General features: G+C 49.0%; 1 protein-coding gene across 1 annotated transcript in view; it reads right to left on the reverse strand.

Annotated features, from left to right (window-relative positions):
- The window catches only part of Myh10 (myosin heavy chain 10), a 124569-nt gene that overhangs the window by 13669 nt on the left and 89374 nt on the right, over window positions 1-21526 (reverse strand). Inside the window, exons 16-31 of the mRNA XM_038325626.2 lie at window positions 19690-19883; window positions 19479-19600; window positions 17823-17892; window positions 17229-17389; window positions 16817-16925; window positions 16596-16727; window positions 15113-15319; window positions 12363-12500; window positions 11824-11947; window positions 9873-10044; window positions 8475-8687; window positions 5302-5446; window positions 4190-4396; window positions 1929-2033; window positions 987-1139; window positions 374-622 (exon numbers count right to left, since the gene is read on the reverse strand). Of these exons, the coding sequence (XP_038181554.1) occupies window positions 374-622; window positions 987-1139; window positions 1929-2033; window positions 4190-4396; window positions 5302-5446; window positions 8475-8687; window positions 9873-10044; window positions 11824-11947; window positions 12363-12500; window positions 15113-15319; window positions 16596-16727; window positions 16817-16925; window positions 17229-17389; window positions 17823-17892; window positions 19479-19600; window positions 19690-19883 (2501 nt within the window). The remainder of the gene's footprint in view (window positions 1-373; window positions 623-986; window positions 1140-1928; window positions 2034-4189; window positions 4397-5301; window positions 5447-8474; window positions 8688-9872; window positions 10045-11823; window positions 11948-12362; window positions 12501-15112; window positions 15320-16595; window positions 16728-16816; window positions 16926-17228; window positions 17390-17822; window positions 17893-19478; window positions 19601-19689; window positions 19884-21526) is intronic.

The raw sequence follows: 21526 nt of genomic DNA on the forward strand, positions 1-21526 counted from the left end.
TGCCCTCATGTAATAGGCCACAGTCAAAGCACAGAGTGTATAGGCCAGAAGTATGGGTTTATGTGAAACATGAATGAATTTCAGGTTGACACCTGGGTGCTGCCCACACCGTATCATATAGACACATGTTCCCAGGGGAGACGCTCCCAAGCCTGACACAGTGCTCATGCCAAGAACTCTGAATGGTGGCTATTCTCTCTCCATGCACGGTGCAGGATTCAAGGGCCTCATACTTCCCTTTTTATGCTTTCTCAATTCTATATCAGTATGTATTGCTTTTAAATAGGAAGAGGCTGTCTTAAACCAAAACCAGAGCTAAAGCTTCCTCAGGACGTGGGGTCTCAGGAGCCTGGGACACGGGTGCAGCCTTCACCTGATCGAACTTCTTCTGTTTCTTCTCCAAGTTGGAGACGATCTGACGCTGGTGGTCCAGGTCCACCGTCAGGTCGTCGAGTTCCTGCTGCAGCCGGTTCTTAGTCTTCTCCAGCTTGTCGTATGCTAGCACCTTCTCCTCAAGCCGCTGGCTCAGTGCCTCCACGTCCTTCAGCAGCTTCTTTTTGGCTTCTTCCAGACTCTCGATTGTCCCCAGGTCATCGTCCACTTTCTTCCTGGTGTCAGCCAACTAGGTTTTAGGCAAGGAAAAAAGGGTCAGCATAAGAATTCATCCGAATTTGCATTTCAAGAATAAAACCCCTCGTTTTCAGTATTATAACCCAGCACTGAGAAGTGGATGCTGGAGGAGGAGCCCTTGGCTCAGCCATAAATTGGTGGCTGAACCGAATCCTCACAGAAACCATGATTCTGTCTTTAAATGTTACAATGCTAGGAAGAGGACATCAGCGTTTGGCTGGGTCAAAGAAAAAAGACATGCAACGAGCTTAATTTAGTGCCTCATTAACTGCCCCAGATGCAGCGACAGTCCCCGCGGCCTGCCAGTCGCTGCTCCCAGCACACATCTAGGCCACCACTGCTCCTGGGACACGCACCTGGGACTGCAGGGCCAGCAGCTGCTTTTCCAGGTTCTTCCTTGCCTCCTCTTCCTCCTCTTGCTGCTCCTGAAGGCTGCTCTTCTCCTCCTCCAGCTGCCGGATCCGACTGCTTAGGTTCAGTTTCTGGCGAGTCTCCTCCTGAAGGAGCTCCTGTGTGTGTGAGAGTGAGTGCAGGTTAGCCCATCATCAAACCTGGAGCTCCAGTGTGTGTAAGAGTGAGTGCAGGTTAGCCCATCATCAACCCTGGCTCAAGCCCCACCAGAAAAACAACGAAACTAAAATAAACCTCTTGACAATTATGTCATAAAAAAAAAGTTCCTTTGTGGACAAGAAATGCCTAGTGACATCAATGAACAGGCAAGACCATTTTGTAACCACCTATAACACAAACCCCGCTCGGAGCCAGCTCTCGCCCAGGCCCAGGTGACACCATGCCTTCCACACGTTCCTGTTGTGGTCCCCTTTTTTGTACTCCCCGACCCCAGTCCCAGAATTTGGCAGGCATTTCTCTTTCTGATTAGTTCCGGCCACCCCGCTATCATTTTTCCTTTCTATTTTGAGCTTGACTGCTTCCCCCAAATGCGAGCACACCTTTGCTGCTTTTAGACTTGAGCATTCTTAATGGCATTATAGGGCTTTTGCCTCCTCTGGTCTCCCCGATGAGGCTGTGCCTTGCCACAGGGTCTGCACTGGGTGCTGAACTTGTCCCTAACAGCTTAATTCTTCTGCTCTCTACCTGAGACTTTTACCCCCATCCTGAGCCCCTCACCTGAAACCATGTTTGTCCCATCAGCGGCTCCACCCCAGAAAAGCAACCCCCACACATTCTGACAGAACTTCAGAGCTTTATTTTATGCTCATCCTATCAATTGGCCAAGAGTTCTATGTTTCAAAATCTAGCACATATACCCCACTCCGTCCCTTGCTCCCCCAGCATACCTGTGTGTCCTGTAGCTGAGACTCGAGACCAGCTGCATCCTTAGCAAACTTAATACCTTTCTTCTCAGCTTCTTCCAGAAGGGTTGAGACATTATCCAGCTCATTCTGCAAGGAGGTAAGGATGAAATTTGGTTCCACAGTGAGAAAAAAAAATGTCCTAGAGAACACAGTGCATGCGTACGCATATGAGCACATGTGTGTTCACTAGCACACTCAAGGAATGCTTACCACCTGGAATCATGCTAAAACCTGCTCCACAGCCACCTCACTGCGGCCTCCCTCTGAACGGGCAGAGGCGCTTTCAGTGCCATGCTCCTGTCTGTGTTTACTTTCACCACAAACAGACGAATAACGAAGCTACATTTGCCGGAAGCGCCTCTGTGGGCCAGCAGGCGTGTTCTTCTGTGTTAATCTACATTAGACACATCGAATTTACATTCTTACAGAACCTGAAATTTTATTTAAGGGACTCAAAGGGAAACAAGCATACTAGTCATCAGCCAAAAATTCCTTCAGCTTTTAAAGCTGAGGCATATATTCAGGATGAAAATATAGTTGCTGATGGTCAGACTTCAGGAATAATGTGGTATTTCCCCCTTTCCTCATCAATGAACCATGTCTCCAAAAGGGGCAGGAGAGATGCCCCCCAGAAGATCTGGGTTCAGTTCCCAGTACCCACATGGTGGCTCCAGTCCTGGGGAGCCAGTGCCCTCTTCTGGCCTTGGTGGGCATAGTACAGACATATACGTGTAGACAAAACACTCATTAAAAACAAAAGATAGCTTAAAAATATTTTCTAAGAAGAGAAAAAAAAGTTCCTATGGGCTAAGATGTTTTTTTATTTTATTGTTTTGTGAGTGCCATGGATACAGGTGGAATTGGAAGGGCTCAGAAGAGTGTCCTCATTTGTCTTCTGGCTGTACTGTCACAGAGGAGCACGGGAGGACAGACACACTGCACAGCCAACACGACAGTCTCCTTCAGAGACCCCTCCTTTCACTGCTTTTGGGGACCCGGTGCTGAGGAAGAGCTCTGGGGCTAAGAAAGAACTCCTGCCTTCCACCCGTGCTCTGAAAAGGGCCAGAGAGCAGGCCCTTAGCGTCTATGACCTTCAGCTTTCTTGCCTAGCATGTGGGGCTGGGGTGAAGAGGAAACGGGGTGGCACCTATGCCCACAGGAGCCTAGGGCTGCCAGGAAACACTGACACCTCATCTTGCCCCTGGGCCATGCGGAGTTCAGATGATGTTCCTAACATCCCCCTTCAGAGAGCTGTGTGAATCCACACACAGGCACACACAGTTATTTTGCACACAGGGGCTGTTCTCTTTAAAAGGCCTGCTTGGGACATCCCTGGCCAGGATGCAGAAACTTGGATTTCAGGTGGGGTCCTACAGTTCCCTAAAAGCTAAGCATGGGCCACTATGCTTAGACTATCTGAGCAACAATGTGTCCCATGTGGAGCACCTGCTGTCCCTGCAGGTGGAGTGCCTACTCGACCCACTTCACCAATGACCTGCCTGCCACTGTTGAGCGTCTGATGGAACTCCTGTCACCACCCTGCTGGAGGAACTGAGTGTTGCAGTGGGACTGGGCTGGAGGTTCCCAGGCCCACAGCCGGCACCACAGGCTCTGTTAGCTCCAGCTTCCTTCCTCGTCCCGTGTTCCCTCATTGGAGCAAACAACTGGACCACTGGGAGACCCTGAGCCTCTACGACGTCATATTTTGTTCAGAGCAGCAGCAGCAGAAGCAGCAGCAGCAGCAGCATAAGCATCTCTTCCAACCAAAGACTCAGCTGTACGTTGCTTTACTGGCTGCGCTGATGCCCATTATTAGACCCTACACACCTCTACAGCAAACAGCTTTAAAGCTGAACCTGGGTGGAGCTTTATTTCTCTAGGATAAATGAGAAAGACACCGATTTGGGGGGTCCCACGAGTATTTTGTTTTATGGCTTACAATACACAACTATCAAACTGGGAAAAAGAAGCTGTACCAATTTATACTTTAAACATGTGTGTGTAAAGCAAGTCTCCTCAGTGCTTTTGTTGCTAGACTAGCAGAGAAGACAGACTTGTGCTGAAAGCACTCCCCTGTAGTCACAGCGGACAGTAGCACGAGGCAGGTCTCAAAGACACACATGTCTTTCTTAAAGCAAGGATTATTTATCTCCATTAAACACACACTCACTACCATAGTTGCCATAGTTACCTGTGATGGCGCCTTCCAGGTACCTAACAGAACATGCTAGACTCCAGCTTACCTGTAGCTTGTTTGCTTTCTCGGCCAGCTCCGCCCTGAGCCTGTCACCTTCTGACACCTTGGCGTGCAGCTCTTGGACCTGGGCGTCCAGCTTCTTCCTCTTGTGCTCAGACTCGGCCTTGACCTGCTGCAGCACCTTCACCTCACACGCCAGCTCCTTGTTGTCTGTCTCCAGGCCCTGCTTGTTCTTCTCCAAATTGGCTTTGAACTGGGGGGGAGGGGGCAGGAGAGTTCTTTAGCATCTGTCTTACAACGCCCTGTAACAATCACTGCTTCCGTGTCTGCAGACTCCTGCGAGGTACACAGTGAGCCGCAGTCACATGTGCAGGAAGACTGCACGCCAACACCCACTGTCCTGAGCAGCCAGGATTCTGGATGGGGAAACCTTGCGCATTGTTGGGGCACTAACTATGGAATGCAAGGAACTCACTGTACCGTCTTCTTGTCCATTTCGGGCAGAAGGAATAAACTATGTGCACTGAGTAACAAGTTGTTAGTTAAGACATTTTTCTAAATGTTCTAACGAGCCTGAGTTTGGAGCAGGGTTGGGTCTCTCTAAGCACGGCTTAGGTTAGAGATGACATTACTCAGGGCTCTGTGGCCACAGGACGTGGCTTTAATTTGCCTTCTCACTCACTAGCTGGGTACCCTAGTTTATGCTGCCGAGCCTCAATTTCCTTATTTTTTAAACGACAATGACAGGTCACCCTACAGTGCTGAAGCCAAGACTCTCAGCAGAGATTGGCCCTCACTTCACTGTGAACACCATTCCCTGCACAGTGAAGGGTGGCCCATAACTAAGCAGGAAAGAGAGAGAATGGAGGCAAAGTGGCAGGAAGGCAAGGAAGCCTGTGGGGGAGGACAAGAATGGCTGCCCATCCTGGACGAGGCTGAGAGACGAAGGGAGCACATGGGCGGGGTGAGAACAGCGCAGGCTGGAGAGAGCAGGAGCTGGCACTGAAGCAGGGCTACTGGCTTCAGCTGAGCAGCCAGGGTGGGGAGCTAGCCGGGATGGCCAGATGGAATGGCTGAATGGGTCTGTTGGGCGGGGTGTGTGTCTGTGTGTGTGTGAGAGAGAGGTCCACTGGGACTCAGAACAAGACAGGGTCTCACCCTCTTAGCCTGTTCCAGTTGCTCAGAAAGCTCCTCCAGTGCTGTGGCATGCCTCTGTCTCATGTCCTGGATTTGAGCTTCGTGGTTCTTAGTTTCGTCCTCGAGTGCCTTTTTCAGCTCTGCTACTTCCTGCTCACGTTTCGTGCTAGGGGTACATTACATGAAGATCAGAAATGGCTAACCGGTTAAATTAAAACTACTTGCTGTTTATGCTAGTGTAAATGCACACACGTCCTTCGACAGATACCAGACAGGCTGTTTCCAGTAAGAGAGCATGCTCATTACTGTGGCACCAGAAATCCTTGTAGACACAGTGCAACCTGCCCTCTTGCTGCTGACTTAGAACCATTATCCACTGGGATGGCCATAAGGGCTGTTGAGTCCTTTTGTGCGGTCTGGCTTCCTGTGTACGTCACACCTCTGCAGCGGCTAAGGGCTGAAGGTGAACTGGAACTCTCTACCACATCAAAAGGCAAGTCTCCTTCTCATCAACTTCGTGAAGCGGCTGCAGGGAACTAATGTCTGCCCTTCAGCTGCAGCTGGTGAGGGGCAGGGCCAGCTCTCGCCTGCCGGGGTAGGGTAAGGGGGCATCTCTCCCTTGTCCACGCTGCTGCAGGACGAGAGTAGTGGGCCAGCGCTCCCACGCTCATGCCCCAAGGGCTAGCTTACCTGCTTAATGTTTAAATCCGTCAACCTGAGTATTATGTTTAAGTACATGGCTTTGGCTTAGAACCTGGAGTCGTGAGACAGCTCTGTGTCACACGGGAGGTCCCTGGACCTCTCTGTGGACCCCACTCTTGCTAAGACCTACGCTAGCTGTCTTGATTGCCGTGAGCCCCACAGCTGCCCTCAAGGACACCTCTAAAGACTTGCTGTTTGCTTTTGGATGCATAGCTCATGTTGACTGCCTCCCATTGACGTGTTCCCTCCATGTTTTCACCAGACAGGGCAGAGGTCACTGCCGTGAAAGGGCCGATGCAGCTGCCAGCTCTGTGATTAAATGTCGTCTAAACACAAGAGTCACCAGAGCCCAGTTCAGTCATCAGTCCCGTTGGCTCAGACTTGGCCTGCTCTCTGCCAGTGCAGAGATCACTTCAACATACCCGGTGGCCAGGTCCTGCAATCAGACTTCCAGCAGACCCTGCTACCAGTTCATCACCTCTCAGTTTGATCCTGGTCTATGTGAGGATCCAAGAGCCTCAGATCTCTTTAGCTCTCATCTCTTCCCCAGACTCAACAAGCCCACTCCCTGTATGCCACCACTGAGCACATGCTGGTTTTGGTAAATGTGCAAACATCATTTCAAGGTTTTGACATAGAATTTCTCTCTAGCCCAGGGTAGCTTCAGACTTGTGGCACCCCTCCTGTCTCAGTCACCCAGGTACTTGGAATTGAAGGTGTGAACCATATGCAGTATAGTTTTATCTTTTTTTTTATTTTAAAGATTTATTTAGTTATTATGTATAGTGTTCTGCCTGCATGTACATGTGCACGCCAGAAGAGGGCATCAGATCTCATAGGTGAGCTGCCATGTGGTTTGCTGGGAATTGAACTCAGGACCTCTGGAAGAGCAGGCAGTGCTCTTAACCTCTGAGTCATCTCCAGCCCCTAATTTTATCTTTTTGAGAGATGAATGGGAGAACTGATTATCTAAGGGGCCGGAAGCCTGACTCGGTGGTTAGGAGTGTACACTGCTCTTGCAGATGTCCCGAGTCTGGTTCCCAGCACCTCCACCACATGGCTCTCAACTGCCTGTAAGTTCAGTTCCAGGGGATCTGAGTTTTTGGCTCTTCAGGCATTTGCACATCTGCACACATGGGCATATACCTCAACCACCATTAAAAGATAAAAATAAAAATGGCCTTTGGAGAGTGGATGCTTCTACAAACTTAGTTAGACTTTTATAAAGCAGAACCTTGGAAAAACAGGCCAGAACTTAAAATGCTAATGCACATTCATGGCCCGAATCTTGGGCGATGAGTTGGGCTGGCCACTGGTGTCTCCCCAGTGCTCCTGAAACCCTGCTCTGACCTCGTCTCACAGCTCTCCTCAGCCCAGCTGCATCTAGACACCGATCTGTCACTCTCCCCAGGGCCTGGCTCCTGGTCAACGAGTAGATCTAGATGTCACACTCTGACACTCCTGGGAAGGGGAGAACACAGCTTTCAGCAAACTAATCCTTCCTTCTGGGTGCTTCTCCTGATTCCTCTATTCAAAAACCCTTCCTCCTAGCCGGGCAGTGGTGGTGCAGGCCTTTAATCCCAGCATTCTGGAGTTAAGACAGGAGGATCTCTGTATTCAAGGCTAGCCTGTTCTGCAGAGCAAGTTCCAGGACAGAGAAACCATCTCTCAAAAAACAAAAACACACACAATACTCCACCCCCCCAAAAAAAACCCCTACCCAAACGACCCCTCCATCTTCACTTTATCCAACACTGCAGCCTCCCACCAGGGCAATGGCAGCTCTTCCATCACCACATCCCAGGGCCACAGGCAGGTGTGGATGTGTGTACACATGCATAACAAGCTGAACCACTAGCCTAGGAGGAGTGAGTTCCCTTCTGCCTGGATTCTAGGTACCTGGAAGGAGCAAGCAAGAGCCAAGACAGCAACATGGAATGTGTCCCAGTGGCTTCACAGAAGACATCTATGTGCCAGTGGCCCTGCCTAATCTGAGCTGTGACTTTCTATGGGCTGACAGCTGTAGGTTCCTACCTGTGAACCCCTGAACCTTCTCATGCTGTGTCTACCTATGCATCGGGTACAGCCCCAGCCTGGCTGCTGCGGGAGGAGACACTGCCTAGTCCACACCCACGCTTGAGGGCTGCACTCGCTCAGCAAGCACCCTCCTCTGAGCTGCCTATCTGTATCTGCTCCTCCTCACCTGCTGACTTCCACTGTCGACTGTGGTGCCTGCAGGGGCCATGCTACTTCACCGCTTCTTTCCCTCTGGCTCCGTCCCTTGTCCTCTATAAATCTCCTTGCGACCCTTCTGAGTATGGGTGCCCCGCCCTTCTGACCTCAGCTTCTGACCACATCTCTCAACCTGCGGTGTGGTTGGTCACAACCACAGCTACATCATCACCAGGCTCCCCATCATCCTTCCAAGGGGAAGCAGGCTATTGGAACGACATCCTGAAGGAAAACCCAGCACGGCAGCCCCTTACACTCACCGTAGCTCCTGCTGAGCTGCAGTGGTGTCCAGAGTGTCCTCTAGCTCTGTCTTCAGGGCTTCCAGCTCCTCACTCAAGTCCCGTTTTTGCTTCTCAGCCTTGTTACGTGATGCCTTCTCAGACTCAAAGTCTTCCTGGAGCTCAGCGATCTGGGCCTGCAGCTCCCGTACAACTTTAAGTGCATTGTTCTTATGCAGAGTCTCATCGTCTCCTCTGTCAACAGATCCAGGCACAAAGCACTTAGGTGGTGCTGGCTGGGCTGCGTCTTCTCTCTGCCCCCCCCCCCCCCCCCCCCGCCCGGGGCCTGCTGGGTACAATGGTTTCCAGGTATTTCCAAACTAACAACGGGCATCAAAGTGAGAGGTCTGTTCCTCTACTTTAAGCGTCCTCTGAGGTGAAATACTGCAGTCAGAACATGGCTTGTCCCAGCCGGAGCAAACCTATGGTCAAGGCCTGCAACCCTCATGCCTTCAGTTTCCCCTTTCTTTGGTACATCTTCGTACTCACGCATGGTTTCAGTGTTGGCAGGGGTTTCTGGTGGGGAACAGTACTTAATTCTAGAGTCACCCAAATGAAAAGGCCAGCTTCCAAGACAGAAACTATCTGGCTGGACTCACAGTGAGAAGGCCAGCAACATTTTTAATAAGATGTTCCTCTCTCTCTCTCTCTCTCTCTCTCTCTCTCTCTCTCTCTTTTTCAAATTTGAGACACGGTCTCATTGAACCCAGGATGACTGTGACCTTTTGATCGTCCTGTCTCTACCTCCAGGCATGCACTTTTAGAATTAGTCCTCTGCAGTGCTGGGGTCAGGCTGGGGCTCTGGGTACGGTAGGCAAGTACTTTACCAGCCGAGTTACATCTCCAGCCCCATTACAAGTTATTCTGAGTTAAAACATGTTGTAAATTAAATTAAGCTCCAAGACCATGTAGCCAAGTAGTTAACTCTTTAAAAATGAGATATTGGATATAAATAAACATTTGAAATGTTTTCAATATTCCAAATGGTTTTCGGACTAAGTATCAGATCATGGAGTAAGAGAGGAAATATTTCTGAAATGTTATTTCCTCCAATGTTCCAAACCACATGGAAACTAATTTGTAACTTACAGAAAAAACCATCTGGTGTGGTAAAGGAGCTGGCTGTCTGTGTGACCCTCCCAGGATTCTGAGATGTGACAATCATCTGGAAGTCTAAATATTGACAGTGGTTTAAGAGACCTTACTGCCATGATATAAACTGTATACTGCTGGATTTTTCATGAACATGTGTCATAACTGACTTTAAAGAAACCGCATCCTGTTCCCTGGGGCTCTCTGATGCTCCCAGACATGGCCCAAGATGCAGGAATGTGGGCCTGCCCATCCAGCTGTCCCCCAGAGTGTGCTGGCACTGCAGACCTGGCCAGTGCGCCCTGAAGCTCCTCTTCCTTCTTGGTCAGCTGGATTTTGAGTTCATCGACTTGCGCCTGGAGCTCAGCGATCTGGTCCTGCAGGTCAGTTGTTTCTCCATCCAGTTTCCGCTTGGCCTTTTCCAGTTCCTGTCGAGTTTTCTCCTCCTTCTTCAAGCGTTCTGCAAGGCAAGACAGAGCAGCCCTTCACCATACTGCACAACACACACAGGGAGTGGATGTGGTCACTGCCTTGATAACCCAAGTCAAGTGCTTGGTCATCTGAGGCCTACCACGATTGGCTGGGGATAGATCAATGAGTGTGTGGATAGAATTTTAAAGAGAAATTGGGTCGTGTCTAACCATGTCTCCCTTTGGGGAAGGAAGTTCACACTGTTAAGAGCCGAGGAGATCTGGAGAGTGAGCTGACGGGGAGGCCATACCAGTCAGTGCCTAGCCCTAGTCCTCTAGCCCTAAGAAAAACTGGTGAGACAGGAGTGGCCATGCATCTCCCTAGCCTCTCTGCTACAGTCCCTTAGTAAAGGCTGGGGACCAATTCTGCTTCCGTGGTTTGCTCCTGCAGTGTGACTGTGAGTCCTGCAGGGGCTCTCTGCCACGAGCATGCCCCAGGACGACTGATGGGCACATCTGCCTCATGGCACCTCAAGGGGAGCAAAGAATACAAAATAAGTTTATCCTGACATTCTATCTTCTATCTATACCAACCAACCCGAACCACCGCCACCACCCAAACCAAAACAGAACAAAACCCAAACAACTGCTGTGTGACAATGGGCTGTACCCTGTCACTTGTATTTAATAAAACACTGATTGGTCAGTAGCCAGGCAGGAAGTATAGGTAGGGAAACTAGGCAGGAAGTGGAGGCGGGATGATGATGAGAACAGGAGAATTCTGGGAAGAGGAAAGCTCAGTTTGCAGTTGACACAGAGCAAGCAAGACTGAACGCCTCACTGATATAAGGTACCAAGCCACGTGGCTAACATAGACAAGAATAATGGGCTAATTTAAGATGAAAGAATTAGTTAAGAAAAACCTGAGATACTAGGTTAATTAGTTTATAATTAATGTAAGTCTCTGTGTGTTTCTTTGTGACTGAACAGCTGTGGGATTGGGTGTGACAGAAACCTCGGTCAACAAACAACACAAAAACAAAACCAAAAACCTTCCCCAACCCCGAAGTATTCTTTTTAAAAAAATACAACCCTATTTTTTCCCTTGTTGTAAAAGTATGCATTAAGAAAGCGAGCGGGAGGCTGGGCGGTGGTGGACACCTTTAATCATAGCACTAGGGAAACAGAGGCAGGCGGATCTCTGAGTTCAAGGCTAGCCTGGTCTACAGACTGAGTTCCAGGACACCTCGGCTGTTACACAGAGAAACCCTGTCTCGATAAAGAAAAGCAAGCAAGCTAGAGGGTACACCACTGAAGGCCTGAGCAGAAGCACGCACTGCTGCTGGACCAAGGGCAGGACTTATTTGCCCTCCTCTGCGTCTGCAGCCATCTTGATCCTGACATCACTTCCTCCAGAGCTGCTGACACTGTTACTCTCTGAGCCTGGTCAAGCCCTCTGTGAGGTGTCACCCGGGCATTTCCAAGCAGTGCTTATTAGACAAATGCCCAGAACATCAGTGGCCTACAGAATGAATTTCCATCCCGAACAAGTCATCAAAGTCAAGTTTAAATAAAGGAAACCCATCCTGATTCTCTTCCATCTGACTCTATGTGACATGACCAGTAAGCTCTGCGTTAACAATGAAGTCCTGATACAAGCAGTCACCATGCCTGCTTCCCACGACTGTCCTGACCCAAGCAGAACCCCAGCACTCCCGAGTCCCTGTCCTGACCCAAGCAGAACCCCAGCACTCCCGAGTCCTTGTCCTGACCCAAGCAGAACCCCAGCACTCCGAGTCCCTGTCCTGAGCGTCTCTGCCTGCACCAACCTTCTAAGTCTGAGATCATCACTTCTTGCTTGTTTCTGACTTTTGCCAAGTTTTTTGCCTTTTCTTCCTCTTCAGCCAGCTGAGAGGAACACTCAGCAATGCGATCTTCCATGAGTTTCTTTTCCTAAGTAGAAAAAACAATCTTTTTCAAAAAAGACATGCAAAATTACACCGAGTTTGGGATTACTGATGTGAGAAAAAGTGGGTAACTGGGCCTTGCTGCTCCAGAGGGCTGTATCTGCACAGGGCAACCGGGCGCGCTCCTGGTGGCTGCCCGGTGCCTGCCCTGTGCTCAGAGCCTGAATACCGGGTGAACTACAAGTGGCATAGACAGGACAGACTGGAAAAGGTTGTAAGGACTTTTGGCTAAATGGTGTCTGTCTTCAGCGCTCCAGACAGGAAGCCTTACAGAGAAAGTGAGTGCAGCTACAGTTCTCCAGGACTTTCTCGCCCTCTCCTTATCTGCCTGAAGCCACACTGGGGGAGGTGCCAGGCTCTCCCCTGGGTTCCAGCAGCAACACTTATGGAAAGGCTCTTACTTTGATGAATTTGGAATTCTGGTCTTCAAGAAGCAGAACCTCCTCTTCCATCTTCTTGATTTTAGCCTCTGCTGTCACCTTCTCCAGCTGTAGCTTTTGCCGGGCCCCCTCCTCCTCATCCAGTTGTTCTTCTAGGTCCTGGTGAAGAAAAGCCTACATCAATCTCCCCAGTTCCGTCAGGTTTAGCCACACGGCTGGAGCTCACAGGAGAAACAACACGCTCGTGTTCTATGTTCAGTGGGGTTTGGAAGTAGGAGGCAGATATTAGCGCCCTTGCAAGAAAAAGTACAAACTGGGTCAATCCTTAAGAAGCCCACATGCAGGCTCTGCAAAGATGCTTTCAAATATAACTGTAGGAAACTGTCATGGTGATTTGGATTTAAATAAAAAACACCCTATGAGCTGTGGGGAGCAGCAATGGCTGTAACTCCAGCACTCAGGAGACTGAGGCAAGGGATTTGCAGGTCATCAACACCAAGCCAAACACGTACAGTGTTGTTTCTAATACCAGGAAAATTATGGAAAAAGGCTTTAGCAATTAAGCTTTGGTATCTGTGAGATGGCATAACATACAATAATTAAAATTCACACTGTACAATTATAGTAACGTGGGATCTATAAATGGCTAACAGCACGGCAGACACCGCCGGACTGAGTGAATCCAAGTGCGTACCCATCTTTTCTCCAACATTCTTATCTTTAGTCACATCCTGTATTACTGGATATGATAATAAACATGTGTTAGTGGACATGGTTGTACATGCCAACCCAAGAATAACTTTGCTTAAAGGTTTAAACTTATGGTTAATTTCAGAATAAATATTGTGAGGTGTAGCAATGACTTCTCTTGGAAAAGGTCCAAGCGCATCTCCAGGGGCAGAGCGCAGCACAATGGGCCTCCGTGCCACCGAAGTGTACCAGCAGTCAACTCAGGACCCAGCTTCATGGGGACCCCACCTTCCTCCTTTGGTTTATTCTAAAGCAAATCCCAAGCATGCTACTGCATCTGCAAAGCCTTCAGGCTGCAGATATGAAGAAAATAATGAAGGCCCTTTAACAAATCCAGTTGCTCGTATCAAAATCTATTATGCATCTCACAGACTGTGACTGACAGGCCTGGTAACCCTCCCCTGATCTCTAGGTTGCTCTACCTTCTCCCCGCTCCCGGCCATCAGCCCCTAGTGCCCCTGATGTCTAGGTTGTTCATTTATCTTTCTCTCTCCCAGCCATCAACCCCCGGCTCCCTACTGCCTGGGTTTTATTAACTGTACCGCTGGACCACACACTCACAAGGTGGCAAAACCAGGCATCATAGCAGTATGTTCAGTATAATTTCAAAGAATAAACAAATCTGTATACTGTCTCAAGTGATCCAAGAAGAGCGATGGGAGTGAGAGTGATGGGTGGGGCCTCGAAGTGCTTTTGTGTGCTCTAGGATTTCTACATTATTGTGTTAATGCTAAAACCAAGAAACGCATCTTCAAAACCAAATATAAAGACAGTTCTAGTGAAAAAGGTGATCAGAAATCACCTAAAGTCTCAGAGGGAGAGCGCCAGTAAGACAGTTGGTTCAGTGGGTAAAGGTGCCTGCTGCCAAGCCCGAGGACTCTTGGACCCACACGGTAGAGGGGAAGCTCAGCTCCCTTGAGTTGTCGTCTGACCTCTGTAGCATGGGCACATACAGACAAATGCAAAAAACTGTGCTAAAAATATAAGCCACAAGGCCGGTGAGATGGTTCCTCAGGTAAAGGCACTGGCGGCACAAGCCTGACCTGAGCTGGGTCCCTAGAACCCATGGGAAGGTGGGAGGAAAGAGCTGACCCCACAAAGTCACCTCTGATCGCCACACAAGTAGCGGGGCACCTGCGCCCCAACCCCAAACTAAGATAAAAAGTGCTAAGGACTATGTAGTTTGGATTGGATACACTTCCTGTAACTCTCTGTTAATGGGTCATGAATGCCAGCAGAAATAAACACACTTTATCTCACACCTGTGCAGGATGCTAAGGTCTGACAATACCCTAATCATGAATAACTCATTTGCCTCTGACATAAAATCTTATATTAACATTGCTAAAGAGCCTGCACTTTGTACAGCTTTTGTGGAACTCCACAAACTTATATAACATTTGAAAACTGCCCTGAAGAATGGGTGCATCTGGCTGATTCAGTACAGTGTTTATCCTCGTTTTCACAAACATTGTGCATGGCAAAGATGAACCATGCAGTAGGAATGTAAGAGAAAAATGTTCCCGCAAGAGTCTGGTGCTGGCTTGTGAAGCAGTGGTGGCAGCAGGAAAAAGGGAGATGTGTGTGCTGGGCCCACTGTCTGCCGTCTGTCTGGGTATTCGCATGTGTGAAGCTGTGCTCTGGGACTAGAGCTTCTACTTCAAGGCACCAGGGCAGGGCTAACTGTTCTCCACCAGTGCCGCACACCTCTTAGGAGACGCCCGGCAAGCATTGGAGTGAGTGTAAGCTCTGGACTGACAACAGGAAGAACCACCGTGCTCTAAGGAGTGCTCCAGACCCTGGCAGCTTTCTGACTTTTGAGCCTCCATATTGTAAGACACCACATTAGAATACATAGAATTTCTACTTAAAATAAACCCATGTTTGCAAAAAAACAAACAAACAAAAACTTGTTAACTGGGGTTCAGACAAACGATGGGAACACATGACCCAGTCTCAGTAGACACGGAGTCCACACGCTCAACAGACCCCACAGACAGTGCTCGGAGCTGTACAGGCACCTGAATGTGCGCTTGCATCTTCTTCTTTTCATTCTGGAGGATCTGGTTTCTCTCTTCCTCCTCCTCCACCCGGGACTCCAGGTCATGGAGAATCTCCTCCAGCTCCTGCTTTTTGGCAGCGAGTCTTGCTCTCATCTCTTCTGCTTCAGCGAAGAGCTCGGTCTCAGCCTGAAGCTGTTCTGCAAGGATGTTCTTCTCTTCCAGCAGCTGAAAACACAACACAGGGTCCATGCCATGGCTCGCCCAGGGTGGACAAACCACACAGACTTAACAGAGTCCAGCGCTATGGCTCACCCAGTAGTTGGTGCTTGCTGCCTCAGACACAACAGGTTAAAAATAGGGGACACAGAGGCAGGATCTGTGAATTCCAGGATAGCCTGGTCTACACAGAAAGTTCTAGGCCAGCCAAGGCTACACAGAGAGACCATGCCTCAAAAACAAAACAAAACAAAACAAAAAACCAAAACAAACAACATATGGCAGAACTTTCAAGTATGCCTTGTGTGTATATGTATAAAATAAACTACATGGGGGCTGGAGAGATGGCTCAGAGGTTAAGAGCATTGCCTGCTCTTCCAAAGGTCCTGAGTTCAACTCCAAGCAACCACATGGTGGCTCACAACCATCTGTAATGGGGTCTGGTGCCCTCTTCTGGCCTGCAGGCATACACACAGACAGAATATTGTATACATAATAAATAAATTAATTAATTAAAAAAAATAAACTACATGAAAAGATTTTTGGTTGTTTCTGTTGCCCTAAGTTATCTTGAATAATCAATACTAAGCTCTTACCACTTTAAGAGCTATAGTTTGTCCCTTCAGTTAGGAAGGGACAGATAAACAGGAGAGGGGACTATTAAAGTGTTATAAAGGTTCCAGGTGGGGTGGCTCATGCCTGTATTCCCAAAACTTGGAGGGCTGAAGCAAGAGGTTGCCATGATTATGAGGCAACAAATCAAATCAAAACAAAACACTAAAAACAATAAAATTCTCGGGAACTGCCAATGCCTGCCACACATCAAGTGAACATTCTCGGCTTTCCACACTGATACTACTGTCAGTCATAAGCGCTCCTCAGCTTTTGCACATGCCCACAGAGGGGCACTGCCTCAGGTCCCCGGCACTGGAGCAGTGGGAGTGGGATCCTGGCTCAGCCGTGCTGCCCTCCGCTTTCTCCTTCCCTCCCAGGCAGACTCGAGGAAGCAGCACGGGGAGCCCCATCTCACACAGGGTTAGACACAAGCTTCGCAGCCAGCACGATCCACTGTGTGTTCAAAGAATGAGAAAGGCAAGGTGCAGTGAATTTTAATCTATATAAATCTGAACCACAAGAGCCAGTGGAACGGTTAACTCTATAGTGAAAACACGTACACTTTGAAAATGAGTGAAACCCCCTAGTGCAATGACGCGGTGGGTGTGGCTACTTATAATTAACGTGTGCGCTGCTGAGTCAGGGCTGACTGCAGAGGAGGTGCACACACCTGCTGGTGCTTCCTCTCCATCTCCTCCAGCTCCCCTTCCACCTTCGTCTGCTTCTCTTTCACCTTCAACAGCTCCTCATCTTTGGCCTGGAGTTCTTCCTCCTGGCGGGTCACTTGGAGGAGAGGCTTCACCTGTGACAAGTTGAACAGTTCATCACTATAGCCCTGCTGCACTCCTGCTGGTCTAGGTCTGCCACGAGGAAGACCTCAGCCCAGCCTACCTTGGTGAAGACGCGCCACCACTGCCAGTGCCGCAGCTTCAGGTACGCCGCACAGTTCCGCTGCAAGACCTTTAAGGCACTCAGCTGTTGCTGCTTCTTGGCAAAGGCCCTGAAGAACAGTGAGGAAAACAGCTGCATAGGTGTTCATGGGAAGGCCGTCTGAAGGCGGACGGCCCTCAGGGATGGCTTTCCCAGGACCTTGGCTGAAGCAGATCCCAACCCTTTTGTTTCTCTTGTTGGCCCTGTGTGTTGTTTAGAGTGTACATCTGTTTGCCCAGATGCCGCTCCTGTGGGAATGCACCTTCCACAGGGTAGAGCCTGTCAGTCTCATGCCCTCTTGCATTATGGGAACAAACGCAATACCCAGCCCAAGAATGTGCTTCAGAGGTGCTGGATTCATGAGTCTACTTACTTTCTGGCTAGGTAGCCTCTGCACACAGCTTGGAAAAAGATAATGATATCGGTGATTTTTAAATCCCTTTCTTCTTCTAAGTGTGCCAAAACTCCAGCTCGGAAAAATATCTTGCTTTGTCCAATTCTATACAGGTTTGGATCCAGTTCTAAAGCCCGGATCTAAGAGAGAAGGATCCTGCTTATTTTTGCTTTCATCATCATCATCATCATCATCATCATCATCATCATCATCATCATCATCATCATCATCATCATCATCATCATTATCACAATAAAGAATCCAGGTGCAGTGGTACATGCCTTTAATCCTGCCACTTGGAAGGCAGAGGCAGGCTGATCTCTCTTTCAGTTCCAGGACAGACAGGGCTATATGATAGAGACCCTGTCTCAAAGACCCAAAAACAAAAGCCGGGCGGTGGTGGCGCACGCCTTTAATCCCAGCACTCGGGAGGCAGAGGCAGGTGGATCTCTGAGTTCGAGGCCAGCCTGATCTACAAGAGCTAGTTCCAGGACAAGCTCCAAAGCCACAGAGAAACCCTGTCTCGAAAAAAAAAAAAAAAGACCCAAAAACAATAACAAAAAGAAATCTTACCATCCGCTCACAGGCCTGTTTGCCATCCATGAATCCTTTAGGAATAGCGTTGGGAGTTAGGATCTCATATCTGGAGAAAGAAGAGGCAGAACAATGACAGGCAGCACACAGACTTAGAGCAGGGCTAGAGATGGGCAGGTGACAACCCCAGGCTTGGCAGGTCCTGTTCCTACTCAGAAGTGGAGTAAAAATAGGTTAATTCTCTCAGACTGAAGCGTAGCCTTAGGGGTCTGGCAGAGAAGAATCAAAGCTGGTATTGAAAACCTTGTGTTTTTCTTCGTTTCCCACAAAACATTCAAATCTTTAAGATGAAAAAATCTGGGTCTTTGTACTTTCAGCCAGTCAGCTTGTAAAGCATTTATCAGATTATAAAAAAAGGCCACACGAGCAATGCCCACGAGCTTCTGTGCAGAACCCCGGAAGATAACAGGGTGACATCCAGCAGGGCACTGGTATGAGTGTACTCATGGTCACTGAGTTCTGTGCTTAAAATGCGGTAACTCATTGTGAATAGCCATGCCTCAGCTAGAAAACCCCGCAGCAGAAAGTCGGCCACTGTAACTGGGTATCCCAGACACCACTTAGGTCTTCTTTTCTTGGCAGTAAGACCTGACTACCAGATAGTGGCTGCTGACAGAGTCTCTTGATGAGGCCTGCGACTGCAGCAGCTTCTAGGAAGGGGCGAGGGGGCACGGATGGATGACTAAGGTCACAGGGACCCTTCTTTGACCTTGAAGCCCCTAATTATTTTATGGATCAATGATAGGCATATTTTGAAATCTGATTTCCAGAAAAAAAAAAATGAAAAAAAAAAAGCAACTGAGTTAACGACTTTAGGAAATCACTTCCCAAAGCATTTTCCACCATGTCTGTCAGCTGCTACTGCACAGCAGTCGGTCTCTTCCCTTAGCCTTTATCTTAACCACGCTTTCATCTGTTCACGCTTCCATTCTAGAGGTCTGTTGTTGTGTGCACAGACATGTACAATGGGAACATTTATCATCCTAGAGGTCTGTTATTGTGTGCACAGACACGTACAATGGAAACATTTATCATTCTAGAGGTCTGTTATTGTGTGCACAGACACGTACAATGGAAACATTTATCATTCTAGAGGTCTGTTATTGTGTGCACAGACATGTACAATGGGAACATTTATCATTCTAGAGGTCTGTTATTGTGTGCACAAACACGTACAATGGGAACATTTATCATCCTAGAGGTCTGCTATTGTGTGCACAGACACGCACAATGGAAACATTTATATGCTCAGATTCATTTACTGAACAAAGATGGAACCACCCCAAAATATTTTCAGAAATCTTTTCTGGAGTATCTTAAACTTCTATTTATTTTATTGTATTTTAACATACACTACTCATCTATCTTTAAAATACCTTTCATATTAAAATACATATTAAAATTTCAAGTAGATGTGTCTGAACGGAGGTTAAATTTCCAGCTGTTGTTCCCCCGTCCCCCCCGAGCTAACTTCCAGGCTCTGAAGCTGAAGAACGTCTCAGCGCTCAGAAGCAGTCAGTCAGGGTCTTCCCTTTGCAGGACCATCCATGGGAAAGCCTCCCTCCTCTTACCAGCATTTTCATTCATGCTCAGGTAAGCTTGGACACAGACACAACAGGGAAAAGTTAGCGATACCTCTGTCTGAATTCCTGGAAAACTATCCGGTTGGGGAAGCCCTGGCGGCAGATCCTGATCCCTTCCAGGACACCATTGCAGCGAAGTTGATCTAGCACGAGATGTGGATCCAGTTTTCCAGCCTACGCGAGGAAGCAACAGTTTCCAGTTTAATCCCAGTAGCCTGGTCCTGGCCAGCTCAGAACATGAGCATGCGCTCTGCCTCACATACCCGCTTCTCATGATTCGGAATGATGCAGCGAACGAAGTTGGGGTTGGTGTTTCGGAGAGTTGCCATCAGTTTGGTGAGAGACTCCTTGTAGAGCTGCCCAACAGTACGGAACATGCCTTTCTTGGTTTTATATGCAGAGCCAAAAGCTGTCTCAGTCATACCAGTGACTTGATCCAGACCTACAATGCGGTCCACTGGGGAGAGGACAGGAGACAGCTGTGACCCAGGTGAGACAGGGGATGGAGAGACAGTGATAGTTCAGCAGCACAAGCTTTGTGAACAGATGGTGAGAGGTGCCGTCTAGGAAAGGCAGGCAGCACATTCAGACACTGCACAAGCCGAGGAGCTAACAGCCACACACGGATACGGCAGGACTTGCAGTACTTCCACAAGTTGCGCCTAGCACCCTGGGGGCAGGTGCCTTTCACTGCGCTAGGCTAAGGTGCTGCCTGTGAGATCTGCCATTACCTGGCAAATGGAAGGATCTCTGGCTGGCATTATTGATACACAGACTGATGCTGGGAGAAGTCTCCCAAGAAGAAATGGCTCATCAAATACTCATAAAGGTAAGTTGACTGGACAGATCCACTCAGTGGCTATGCTCAGGGTTTAGGGTCCGGAGTTTTCCTGAGCCAGCACATGTCCAGTAAGAAAGCCATCTGAACCTGAGAAGCAAATGCAGGAAGAACAGCTCACTTCGATTCTGAGCAATGTGTGAACCTTAGCTGTCTCCTCAAAGTGCAAGTAAACACAAGACCACACACTGGGAAGGACTCTTCTGAGAACCACTGGCTGAGCCTCCTCAGACTCGCCCAGATCGTTAAAGCAGATGGGGTTTTCACAGGTCAACACAACAGGTCCTTCTAACGCTGAGAACAAAAGAGTACCAGCCCCTAGCATATCCACTGCATAAGGTGCCATGTGCTTTCTTGGAACATTTTATGAGAAACCAGAATAGGAATTGACCTGCCAATGTTCATGCTTTTCTCAGCTCTGAGAGCTACCTCACCTTTGTGGGGACCGGGCCATGGGTAGGGGGGCTCTATGCACAAGATTGCAGTTGGTTCTTGACTTCCGGTGAGGTTTCTACAGAAGAGGAGCTCCTGGTCAAGGGGTAAAGTACCTGAGGCAGGTCTGGGATGGAAGCTGGGTGATGGCTGAGGGAGAGCTATGTGGATTCCAGGCCCATGTGTGGAAGCTGCCCCTCTAAAGCCACAGACTTCAAAGTCAGTATCAAAGTGACTCCTTGTGCCTGTGCCCTGGAGTTCACCCATCATCTGGGACCCACTCTTCTCTGTCCCTCTCCCCCTTTCACTAGAGCCTACTACCAACCACCGCTTCCTGTCCTGTAAGCTGTAAGCCTCCATCAAGTGTGTGTTAATTCTGGATCACCAGAGGCCAGCTTCTTTCCAGAGTTCACGCTTGGCACTCATCACCTTCCTCCACCACCTTCCCAGTATTTGGCCCACTGGGAAGTAGGCTTCTAGCCCAGTCTTCCCACCCTACCCAGTTCAGTCCAGGCAGGGACCTACCTGTTGCTAAAGCAATGGATGCTGTCCTGTGCCTCTTTTCCTTGACCCCGGATGTTTACCTGCTGACCACCACAGCAGACTCCAAAACTCTCTTCACTTCAGGCTCTCGTGGCCCTGCCTACTCCCACTCCCAGCTTCTCCAGTGCCCCTCCCCTCTCTGCCTCCAGTTTTCAGTCCTGTGGTCTAAGGTAGGGACCTAAACTCACGGGAAAGCCTTCTAGGACACAGCAAGAAAAGAGCATAGACATCAGCCCTCGTCCCGTCTCCAGCCACGTTCTCAGTCATTGATAAAACTACAGATGCCC

The sequence above is a fragment of the Arvicola amphibius genome, chromosome 4 (assembly GCF_903992535.2).
Source record: "Arvicola amphibius chromosome 4, mArvAmp1.2, whole genome shotgun sequence".
Taxonomy (NCBI): Eukaryota; Metazoa; Chordata; class Mammalia; order Rodentia; family Cricetidae; genus Arvicola; species Arvicola amphibius.